We start from the raw sequence: 12,922 nt of genomic DNA on the forward strand, positions 1-12,922 counted from the left end.
ACAGTATACTTCCATATATTTATTTTTTAAATGCCATCTAACTCAACTTGTTATTTTATGCTTCAGTTTCTAATATTTCTGCTCAAAGATGTATCACAACAGACACAGTCGAAAGAGTTATGAAAAAATTATTATTAATGCATGTTTTTTTCCTCTGCTGGAGATAGAAGAACTTTGTTATGCATGTTATAAGATGTTAAATATTAGAATTATTTAAAGTTAATAGGATGCCAAAGAAAATGACTAATAATACATTATACAATTAGATGCCTTTCATATTAGTGAATCCATTAACAAAATAAAATACATTCAAACAGAAGAGTTCTGATTTGCAATTTTTAGCAAGGATTGCCCATGTGTAAAGCTAAATTATTTATTCTTTAAAAAAAAAAAAACTACTGGATACATCAGTCTGCAATTATTTGCATTATGTTTGAATGCTTTATCATGTGGCTCTGATTCAAAAATACATATCTCTAACTCGCTTTAGCATCTTCATTTGCACAAATCATTAAACACAGGGAAAAACAACAACAAATGGAACAGTGCCTTCCTCCAGATTCAGCAGGACAGCCGATAAGACCACCACAAGACCTTGGTGTTGCTCTGTCAGCTCTTTCAGTTGTCTGTCATCATTCTTTAACCCAGATGTCCTCACAGAGTTTCACATCTCTGCTGAAACCCCAACTGCGCTCTTTTTTCCTAGATAGGGTCAATTCTCCCCTTTTCCACCCATATGGGTCTGAAGTCCGCAATCACGAAGCTTCATCTAAAGTTACCCAAATGTCATTGTGCACTGTTTTTCTGAGCAACTGCCACAAGTTAGCAACTCGTTATCCCAGCTCCTCAGCTGATATCATCATTATCATCCTCGAACTAACAACTAACATTAGCAAACAACGAGCTTCTCTTACAATAAGAAAAAGCTTTTAGCATCCAAGTGAAAAGATCCATTTTCCTCTTCTCTTTGCATCACTCCACTTTCTAGGAAGGCATCTGACACCAACAAACTTACACCAAGAAGAAACAATTTCCTCCTACTCACATCCATCTCCTCTTCACTGCCTCTACCTACTTAAGTCACTGTCCATCTTCTCTATCATAAGCACATAATGTTGGTTGATAGAAACGTGTTTTGAAAACTGTTTGTTTTCTAGTTATCTGATTACAGAAGGAAAAGAGATTTTTACAGCAAGAAGCAAGAGCCTGGCTAAAAGCTCAATTTTTTCAAGATATTATTCTGGCCTTCTCACAGCCCACCCAGTCCAGACTTCACATCTCGTGGGATTTTAAAAATGTGATAAATCCAATTGTGTTCCAAGTTTGGTTACACCATTTTAAAATTCTTTTCAGGTCAGAGATGCCTTTTACTATGATTTTTGCTCAGCTTACATGAGGTAAGGAATGCTCTGAGCTGGTTGGTGTTTGTAAGGATTTTGGCATAATCTAACTCCAGGATACTAGCAACCTAAAATATCTTCTGTCCATATATCTCACAACATCAGCCCAGACTACATCTCAGAGATGAGCCAGATCTCATTTTATACCAGCTAGTAATAGGGAGAAGAAAAGGAACATTCAAGGAATTATAAACAGATCTTGGGTACATCTTGGTCACTGCTTGTGGTGGAGGAAGGCAAAATCATTATAGAACATTTGCCCAATTATATTTGACACTGCGTATATTTACCATAAAACAATTTACTACAGTTAAATTATATTAAAAATATCAGAAATTATACAAAGTAAGAACAATGCACACAGAATCATGGAGGGATTTCCAAAAGCATCATTACCAGCTCACCATTTGTCCACACCAAGAGGTCAACGTATTACCATAGAGATCTGGGACAAGAAATGAAGCTAATAAAAAAAAAAAACAAACTAAAAAAAACCAACACTTTGATCTTAAAAGATCTGAACAATCTTTGTTACTTTCACTGAGAACAGACACACTGCAGACTGAACAGTGTTAACATTCAGACGAGAGCTGAAAACTCAAGCAAGAGCAATGCAACGTTCTCACTTTCAAGTCTCTGGTGCTGTGGCTAACTTTGAAATTAAAATACAGTGTGACTAAGTATTTAAATTAATATATTTAATAAGCCCTACAATAATAAGTCTAAAGTGAAAAATAAGGCTTGGGGGAGAAGGAGGAAGGAATAATTTTTTTTATATTATACATTTGTAATATGTGTGTTTACAGAACAGCTGGGTACACTTTTTCTACACCAGGATTTTTAAAAGCTCACTGAAAAACACTTATTTTGCTCACTAGATGTGCATAATAATGTATATGGTACTTTTAAATAAATCCTATCATCTACTAAGGAAAAAGACAGTGATACTGTCAAGATGATTTGACTCCTTTGCCTAAATTTATTGATCTAATATGTTTTTCTTAATGCTCCAAGACATCCCACCTGGCTTCTAGTTCCCAATCCCAAAAAGCAAGACTGCCAGCCTTGTGAGGGTCAATTCAGTACTCAGCCTTCTCTCAAATGGCACTAAATATCAATAAGATAACTGGATAAGATAAAGTCCAAGATGTCCAAAGAATGTACTAAGGGAAGATGATTTCTAGGACTATCATAACTCACTCTTCCAAAAAATTCCAGAGTTGCACAATCACATTTTAAAGAAAAAGAAATACGGAAAAAGACAAAAACCATTTCATTTTTAACTCATATAGAATGATGGGATTTGAGAGTTAAAAAAAAAACTTTACAGCAGGAATATATTACTAAGAAAGATTTTACCCATCAATAAGACCAAACGAGACAGTCAATAAAAAAAGCATATCCACTAGTGACAGTCAGTAAAAGAGCACAGGTTTCATCTTAAAAAAAATAAAACTGGATTCCAAGGACTTTTTGAAGAGAGACTCCAGTTTTTCTCCTCTTCTTTTTCCCCCTTCCTCCCCTTAATTTTTTTTTTACCCTGAAAGTTTTCCAGATTAGTCCTCTGTGTTGCTACCAGCACTCTTAGCTCTCACTGTCACTAAGAGAACTAACAGAGTTCACCAGTGAAACATATGACCAAAACATGCCCTTGCTGCCTCCCTCCCCCAAATCACTCACTACATGCAACAGTTATACGTACCAAAGCATTTATGATTTTTCCCATTCTCAGCACACAGAAGACCACAAGTAGAAAGTAAAATTCCATTGTGTGGTAGCTTCTCACCCCATGCCACTCTGCATATCCTTATGTAACATCCTCCCACATTCAATATCATACTTTCTGTTGCAAATCCTATTGCAAGTTCATATTTCTCAGCCAGCATTACACACAAACCACAGAATTATAGATAATTATCACATGGGAGAAATATATCCCAAGTATTAGGTCATCCCATGATTTGTAAGACACCACTCACAACCAATTCCAATTAGGAATTACGAAGCTGAGCTTCCAAGGACTTCCATCTCCATCACAAGATCATCCCCTTGAAAATAATTTTGATGCCCTCTTCAGATAACATAAATATGACTGGCAACACCAGAGATTTTCTGCATTCTAAAAATTGCGCAGTGAGTAGATTTTCCTGTCATGAATTCTAAGAAATGGTTAGTTAAAATATTTGCTTTCCCTCTTCTGAGCCCTATGAAATGGCATTTCTCATGTTCTTTTTCCAGCAGCATTGTTATCAGTACAACAAACCCCCATAAAAGTCACTCTTGGCAATAACAGACATCCTCCTCAGCAAAAGTAAACCCTTGATGGAGTGTGCAACACTACAGTCTTCAATGCCTAAACAGTCCTTCCTGGGGGGTTATCACAAGAAATCCCTCAAACGTTGAATTAAAACTAAGCATAAAGCTATTGTGACGCAAACAGAGCTGTGGTTAGAAGAGAAAGAAAAACCATGTCTAAAATGCTTGATGGTACAATATATGCCATAAAATCCATGGTATGTCTGTGGCTGACCACATTAACCAAGTTCACTGTCTCTTCTCCCCCCCCCTTCTACCAACCTATTCATCACACTGTTGAAAAGAAAGCGCATGACAGTGCCATTGGGTAGGGGAAACCCTGCTGCGTTGGGAAACTTAGACTTGCCAATCCAATTCTCTTTATTTTACACATTGAGAATTAAACAGATTAGACTGGAAGAACAATATTCTACTTCTGCCATGTTTTGTGTATGTGTGCTTTAATCTGATGTATATTACCAAAACAATGCCAACTTCATTTCAAAAGTTTGCCTTTCCATTGGGTTAATTTAACTGGCTCACATTTACAAGTCAGTGTTTGGGTACTATCTTTTCTTTTTTATTATTTGTGGTTATTTTTTTTTATTATTATTATTTCACACCTCTCTGAAAAGAGTAACTTTAGTTGTGGAAACCACACCACCATTGACAGTAAAAAGAAAATTCTCCATCTTAAAATAGATGTTAAATCAGAGAGCAAAAAATGGAAATGGCCCACATCACTAATATGCACATTGCAGTTGGGAAATCAATTAATACAGGCCCAATTATAGTATTTTGTTGTCAGAGTTTTAAAGCTTGAGGGAAAATTAAATAAAAAAATTCTTGGCTACAGCTTGGCATACACAGGTCTTAACCTAGAAACAATCTGTTTTATAATTATTTCTGAAAATTGCTTCAGTCCATTTTATGTTCTTTGATTGCCTACAAAGTGTGAAAAAGAAAGAAAAAAAAAACTATTTTTGACTCAAGGCTCTCAAAACATTTTGGTGCTTGGTGAACAAATAACCCAGTTTGAGCCCAATATTTCCACTACAAACTCTGGAGCACCGTGCTGGCTTTCACACAGAGCCTGGCCACACAAAGAATGCTCACAGAAGCAAGGAAGGCTTCACTGCCTGGGACATGCATGGGCTTGAACACTGAAAAAGGCAGAACATGACTGAGGCTTACCAAGACACAGTCAGACACCTCCCCATATACATGTTTATGTCTGAAAAATGCAATGCCTAACTTACTAAAACTCCTAAAAATGCAGAATACAGGGAGAAACCTCATTGATGCACGCACACAAGAAATTAAGGACTCAAAAAAGGAAAATGATTGCAAGAGAGAACCAATCCCTCCTATTTTTTTCCTCCAGTTTTAAAAATGAAGCACCTAATGATCCCACGGGAGCTTCGTGTCCAACAGGACCAGCGCCGCCAGCTGCCTTTGAAATAGATGTTGTAGCAATTGGACAAATCAATACAAAAGGAAAGGCATTACAACTAAGACACAATAACAGAAGGACTAGCACAATACAAAGGCGCTATAAAGGAAGAGAAGAAGATTGCTCACCAGTATCAGAATATTCCAGGTCTACAGAGGAAAGCTTCACCAAGAAAGAATCTCCAGAAAGAGAGCCTTCCCCAGTGGCAGTCAGCCCTTAAATGAGGTCTAAGAGAGGTGCAACAAGGCTGCACCCCCTCTAGTCACACACATCAATTGCCTTCACCTGTGCTCCCAGAGCTGACCAGGTCCTTTCCCCAGGTGCTCAATCAGTGGTTCAGGCTAGGACTCAGCTGTTCGCATACAGTTGTACTGGGTCAGTGTGAACAGTTGGGTATTTCCTCACATGGGAGTTTACTTCTTTAAAGTATAATAGTAATTAAAAAAATAGGCTGCAAAAGGGAGCAGCTTCTCTTCCCAAGCCACTTGTACTTTTTTTTTTTTTTTAAATTTTCTTCTTCCCCACTCTCTTTTAAATACTTGCTTCAAACCTCCCCAACCCATTTGTGTTGACCCAGCAGGGCTGTTCCAAAGGCAGTTTCAGTCCAGTTCTTGATAATCCAGGCTCAGATGTTTGGTCCCAGCAGGCTCATTTCATCAGTAATACTTTAAATGATAATAATAATTAAAACCCCAACATTTTGTTTCCATTTTCTCATAGTTCATTGATAAAGAACATAACAGTAAGGTTGAAGAATCCTGCTGGTTAAAGGTATCATCCTTCGCTGCTCATATGGTCTGGGCTCTTACTTGTCAATTAGATTAATCCAAACCATTTTAGAACAATAAATACAAGTACAGATGGAATATAAGCATATTGAAGATTACTGTTTTTGACGGCTGTTGTTTATTAAATAAAAAATAATGTTGCGATGAGCATCTTGTTGATATTTCAAATGGAAAGGAAGAGCAAATAGGAATTAGATGCTGCTTCAGAAAGAAAAACCAACAATCCTCCAAAACAGCGCATGTAATAAGAAGACACTGATTTTTACTTAGCATGCCACCTATGAGCTACCTTTAGAAACAGGATATGGCATCTATTAACTCAAAACACTAGACTAGGTATATTGAAATCCATAAAATTTCCAATTACTGCTTCAGAATTTATTGTGCACATATGGAAAATAATACTTGTAAAAGAGAAAGGGGTTTGTGCCTGGTGCTGTCAATACTGTGAAGGATGGGGTGATTATAAAGCAAATTAACAATACTTTTAAATGTGCATTCACTTATCTTTCCAATTAAATCCTTGTTAAACAACTGCACAGACAGTAATGGTGCTTCTGCAAAGCACTGATCAAGACAGTTTTATTGTAATTTTTACTCTGTAACAATTAATCAAATAGGCATTTTCTTTATTATTAAATTATTTAGTTAATAAATATTCACAATCAATTCACATATTTGTGTTTTACATTTTACTTTTAATTTTTCTTTGGCTGAATTATAGTCTAGGGTAATTTTTATAGGGGGGAAAAAAAAAACCAAAAACCACCAACAAAAAAACCAGCAGAATTATTTAGTTTTGTCCAAATGTTATTTGTTAACTCAAGGTGATGTCAGGGAGGAGTACACCTCACCTTTTTTCCCCTCTCACATAGTCACAAATTCATACCTTCAGCTGTCCTTTCACATATTCCCTACAAGACGTGCCTCTCTTCAATAACAATCTCTAGGCTCTGTACAAATATATATGCTTTTACCCCTTTGGTACGTAAGTACAGTAAGCGAGCAGTAAGAATGTGGTAATTGACCTTTGGATGGCACCCGGTGTTTTGCAGTTAACACATAAGGTATTGCAAATGAAATAACAGAATTCAAAGGTCTTCTGTACTGCAAATACCAAGCATTTTGCAAACAAAGCACAGGATATAAAGACAATTAGGAGCTCTCTTGTATTATGTATGAACCAACACTTGCTGAATGAACCAATAAGTATTGAAATTTGTATTTCTATGGTTAGTTTCCCTGAACATATATGCATTAGGATAGAATCTCAGTGTTTCAGCAACATCTTATGAACCCTTTATAGCTCCATTTTTTTCAGTTAATTTAGTACTCATGAAAATTGCTTGTTTGACAGTCCTAGAAATTGAGTGCCTTCCCAGCCACCCAGCAGACTGGTGCAGGAGGCAGACAGAGCCAAGGCCATTCTGTGATTCTGTGATTTCCTCAGGTCTCAGAGCTTCAAACAAAGAGGGAAATGGAAAACATGCTGGGACAGAGAGGAGGAACAGGATAGGAAGGTCTTAGCTCATTATATAACATGTGCAGCAGTATGACAGAACAGAACAGAGCTGGGAGCACACCACAGCTTCACACTCTTCCATTCTGACACCCTTAGAAATTTGGAGCCTTGTATTTTTTCCTGCTTTCCTCAAGCACTTTCTCTATCCCTGTTAACCTTCCTGAGCAGCTCACAAGCTCTCTTTTTGGAATACATCTGCCACCTGGCTCCACTTTCATATTGTGCTGCTGTCCTGATTACAGGCTTTCTCCCCAGGGACTTAATGAGCCTTAACAGCCCTGAGTACCCCACCTGGGCCCAGAGCCTATCTTAGCCCCATCTTTTAGGCCACACCAATTGATAAGGTTAGTGGCATTATTCTGCCCTGGAAATGTCACCATGTTCTGCATGGCTTAGCAGATCTATGGGTGGTACCTTATTCATTCTCCTATAGGAGAACAGCCTTATAAACATCTGTGATGTTTACAGCACTTCACTAAAAAATCATCAAAAGTCTTCCAGATTTTACATTAAATCCCCAAGTAATTGCTAAGCAGTACCATATATATATTTCCAAGGTTGCAGTCATTACGTGTATCAATATGAAAAGCATAAGAATGTTTATCTCTGACAATTAAACAAGCCTGTGCCATAGGTTTCCAGCTGGGAATATTAAATGACAGCTAAGCTAGTTTCTAAAAACACAGTTCTTTCAGCACTTTGAGACAAAGAAAAGTATGACTGTCTCAATGTCACCAGTGGTCCAAGCAGCTTGTACCGCCTTGATTCACTGATTTGAAAAATGATGACTTAGAGTTTCAAAAGTGCTGAGGGATGTTATAGCCTGGTCCTCTTATGATCAACTGATCTTTTCAGCTCTTAATGGGAAAATAAATCACAGACAAAAGATAATCCTGTTGCACAGAACCAAAAAAGGTGTGATGTCAAGAGACTTTTATAGAAAAAGAAAACTCCATGAAAGGGAGAAAGTAAATAAGGTAGTTTGTTCTGCTGATGCTCTTGTTGGCAAGGTCAAAGCCCTTTTCGGGAGCTGCGTACCTCAAGAAATGAGAATGAAACAAACTGTATTCAGAGAATTTTAACAGTGAGCAGTAAAGATGTGAGGCATAGTTTTTCTTACAAACTCCTTCCAGCTCTCAAAAAATGTAGGATTTTAAGGCTTCTTTTAGATTTTTACTGTTCTTATTTCTTCTTTAATGATAAAGCTGTCAGTTGCTAGTTTGTTTTCCTTTCATAATCACCAGTTTTCTCTTAGTTCAGTTTTGATACTGCAGATGACATTAACTGTATAGAAAAGGGAGCCAAATAAAGCTTTGCTATATTCTAATTAATGACTATTCTAATAAAAAGTACTTTGATATGGCAGTCAGCCTAGAGTCACTTCTATGATCTTTAATTTTCAATATGATACATACTATTTATATCCTATAAATGTAGGTGTAACACAATAGCAGCACAAGCAGGAAGAAGACAGCCCATTAAGTATTTGGCCTGCATAAGAACTGATTGCACAGTCAATCTCCGCAATGTAAACAGGCTTTTTTAGAACATTTGTTTGCATTTATAATTAAATTAGACTTGCACTAAAACGAAGATTCTCTATTGGAATGTTAAGCAGAAAATCTGACAAAAAATACCACTTCCCTCATTACTTTTGTGAGTCCATGAAACACTATTTGAAATTAGTGCTGTCCTCTGCATCAGGTGAGAGTTGGAGAGGGACATTGGGCTGTGCCACCATTGCCCACATTAAGTAAAACACACTCCCCTCATCTCCCCATGGAGGTACATGTTGCTTCTGAGCAGTATGTAGCTAATCCCCTGGAGGAAAGCTGATTAGATCCCTTCCTCTCTCAGCTCCGTGTCCCTTTGTTGCCAAACCAACTCTCTGCACCTACAACATGCCACTGCTGCCTGATGGACCTCCCAGTTAATCTGTGGATCTGGCCGTTCTGAAATCCATTTAGGGATTAGGAAGGACTATGAAGTGGGTATATATCTTCCAGTCAGCAGCCTAGAAGTCAGGGTAATATTAGCAGGATGCTAGCACACACACATCTATGTCTATAGAGCCACACCGTGACTTAATGGGCTGTTCCCTGCCTGCAGCTTCCTACCTAGCAAAGAGAAAGGATGCTATTCAAACAAATGAAACCATGGCCTGTGATTTTAAAGCCATTCTTTGTGCCTGAATTGTTTCTTGAATGTTCTGACTAACAGCTACTGGATTATTCTTTGGGGGCTGCCGTGCTCAACCCTCTCTTTTCCCCACATATGGTGGCCCTGAGGAATGCAAATGTGGCGTTAAAATTTACAGTGGTGCACCTTTGGCATGTCTGCCTGTCTACCTGAAGAAAGGCAAACTGCAGACCTGGCCACATATTTGTATAGCTGAGATTTTAAAGGACGTGTAAGGGAGCTCGGATGGATAATTTCGTTTCCCACTGAAAATCTATTTCATGATGATATAAAATGCATGACTGCCTTGGTTGTATCAACAAAGACTAACAAAAGAAACAATAATTACCACAACAGATAACATGATAAAATAGTGCTCCAGGAGTACTATTTCTCCTTGAATTTTCTTTGGTCACTCAGTAGGTAGATTTACTGCAGTTGCCCTAAGTAGCCTGTGTCAGAGTGGTTTAATGTACCATTAACTTCACCTTTATATATTCATTTCTCACAGTGGTATAAACCAGAAGAAAAAGGTGCCTGGTACTTCTGCACTGCAAAAAGACAGCTTAGGCTTCTGTCTTGCTTTACAGCATCATCCCATCTGTTTTAGGGGAAAATTTGAGTGGTAATGTTAACCTCAAGTACGTTAACCTTTGGATGCCATGAGACATGATAGACAGGACCATTATTTTTATGGCACATTTTTTTCCTGAGCAAAGATCCTGGGGAGTGAAGAAGGATAGAAAATCCTGGGTTTACTTCTCTGTCTCCAAACAAAATACAGTGCACAATTACTTGGAAGCCAAGGCAGACTTCATTATCGACACACAAATACCCAACAACTATAAATCTAAGGGAGCCCAAGTAACGAGTCAAAACCATGAGGCTGATGATTTATTCAGTCTCACTGAATTTACTGGCATAAATACTGTTTCCTCATAAAGTAGAGTTTGCCTGCCAGTTTGAGCCAAAGACAAGACTGCTCTGGAGCACCTTCATTACAAATGTAAATGCAGGCTTGAAAGTGAAAATCATTAAAATTTTGGGGTCAGAAGTCTTAGTATACGCCTAGTACAAAATTAGTTGAGGAAGTAATTCTCCAACTGTTACCATCTCCCCATGAGAAAACCCCAAAGTACCATCATATATATTGTACAATATTTAGCAGTTCTGGTAAAAGTTTTCAGGGAACAATAAAAGAGTGAAGGAAAGGTAGGAGAAAATGCTGCAGGAGCTTTGCATGTGTACTTGATTAACTCAGTAAGTGCATAAAGTCTTGAATGCAATTTAAGATTTGATTCTTTTCCTAATTTCTGAAAAGCTCCATTTGTTTTTCTCATTAAGTAGGATCAGGAGGTTCACTGTCATCAGTGATATTTGCTAAGCTATTAGATGCGAATATGTTTAGTCTTTGCCAAGAGAAGTACACTGTTCAGACAGGTTGACGTATTTGTCATGTATCCTAATTAGCTACCAATAGCAGCTTCCACACCTGTAACATTATTTATTGATCAATTTTAGATTTATTTAGCTACATCTGTGATAACTGTTCTTTTGTATTTGCAGAAATATGTTCATTACACGTAGAGTCTGGGGCAATGCATTCATTAACTATAACCATAACACAATGGTTAGTTCTAATTTTGGTTCTTCAGTTCCCCAAACATTCATCTTTCCTCTTCTCATTTCCTGGGATCAATTATTTGCCTTATTGAAATCAGAGGTAAATCTTCCACTGACTCTGGCAGAGCTGGGATGCTAGTTTTAGCATTTCCTTTTCAGTTCTTTTCAGCACCTTACTCTCTTTGTCTGTTTTCCTTTGGATCTCAGTTCTATTTTTGGTTTTGTTTAACTTTCAACATCCAAACAATCTGCTATTTTTCCTTTTATTCTTTTTTTTTTCTCCTCACTTTGATTCTTTGTTTTCTACATATGCTTTGTTTTTGCCACCTTATTTCATTTATCCATTTCCTCTTTTTGTTTCTGTTTGTTTCTCATCTACTGTTTAACCAGTATTTTCCTCTGCTTACTACTCTGTTTTTCCTCTCTCCTAACTGACTGATTCCCTCTGTGTAATGTCTTTCTACCTTCCCTTTCCTCTCTTTTCCAAAACACAACTCATCATTCTATGCCACCAATGTATAGCAGATTCTGAAATTCTGTCATCTGAGACAGTTAAATACTAAACAAAACATTACCAGGGTGGAGGAATCACTTACCCTGATTGACAACAAATCGTAACTTCTGTATTGTTGCCAGATTGCCGCTAACTCTGTATATTCCATCAACTTCTAGACCTGAAAGAGAAACACACATTTCATTTTAAATCATATATTTTTCTTTGTACGTCTGTCAAGAAGCCAGAAGTGCCCTAACAAGTATGAAGAAGTGCAGAGCAGTAAATGACTGAAAAATAATCCACCTGACAAACACCAAAGTGCCTCCTTGCCTGATTACGACAACAATGAGAAATAAACGCAGTAGATTAGCTTAAGTGAATACAAAATACCTGACTGTAATTATCTTGTAATTCTGTCAGCAGAATACATTTTGCAAAGGTATTTGAGTGTGACAGAAAAGGAAGAGTGGATTAGCTCTTGTGTTCATGGAATATGGTTATTTGGGATACAAACGACAGTGTGTTTGCCCTGCTGAAAAGTGGGGTGCTTCTCTTAATGGTGTATATTAACAGGGGAAGCTGCTCCGTCTGAGGCCTGAATTTTTCAGATGTGAATATCTGAGGCTATGACCTTTCTGAAAATCAAGTGCTGCAATGCCCACTCTGAAATCATGACGTGTGTAAGACTACACACAACTACAGCTTCTCTATTATATTCGTCATAGCAGATCAGACGAGTTTGAAACTAAAATTAAATATCCCAAATAGCACATGCCCTGGAGTACATTTTTTCATTAATATAGGCCATCCTTTTCAAGGACAACCTGACAGACTTGTTTCTCCCTGCATATCTACTCAAGGTTTATCTTTTAGGTGAAACTAGATGTCATACTCCCCTTTGTGACATATTATCTCCTACAGCAAGCGCTGCTGATATGACTGTTTAAAATAGCACTTCCAGCCCTACTTGCATAGCTGTAACATTTTAAAGCATGTGGGAACTGCTCTTCTTTCCTTGGAGAATTAGCTATTGTGCAAACAATGACCGAAATGACTACATGCTTAAGAACTGAAAACACAGAACTCTACCTTGTCAGTCTACATTTAAGACTTGCAAGTAAACAAGAAGTTAAGAGAACCTATACCAAGCTCAAGGTTTTTTTAAGG

At 37.5% G+C, this 12,922-nt stretch overlaps 1 protein-coding gene across 1 annotated transcript in view; it reads right to left on the bottom strand.

Moving 5' to 3' along the window:
- The window catches only part of ARHGAP15 (Rho GTPase activating protein 15), a 316,032-nt gene that overhangs the window by 91,681 nt on the left and 211,429 nt on the right, over nucleotides 1-12,922 (bottom strand). The window contains exon 11 of the mRNA XM_042877717.1: nucleotides 11,856-11,933. Within this exon, the coding sequence (XP_042733651.1) occupies nucleotides 11,856-11,933 (78 nt within the window). The remainder of the gene's footprint in view (nucleotides 1-11,855; nucleotides 11,934-12,922) is intronic.

The sequence above is a fragment of the Lagopus leucura genome, unplaced genomic scaffold (assembly GCF_019238085.1).
Source record: "Lagopus leucura isolate 7727_CA_CO unplaced genomic scaffold, USGS_WTPT01 Super-Scaffold_100019, whole genome shotgun sequence".
Classification (NCBI taxonomy): domain Eukaryota; kingdom Metazoa; phylum Chordata; class Aves; order Galliformes; family Phasianidae; genus Lagopus; species Lagopus leucura.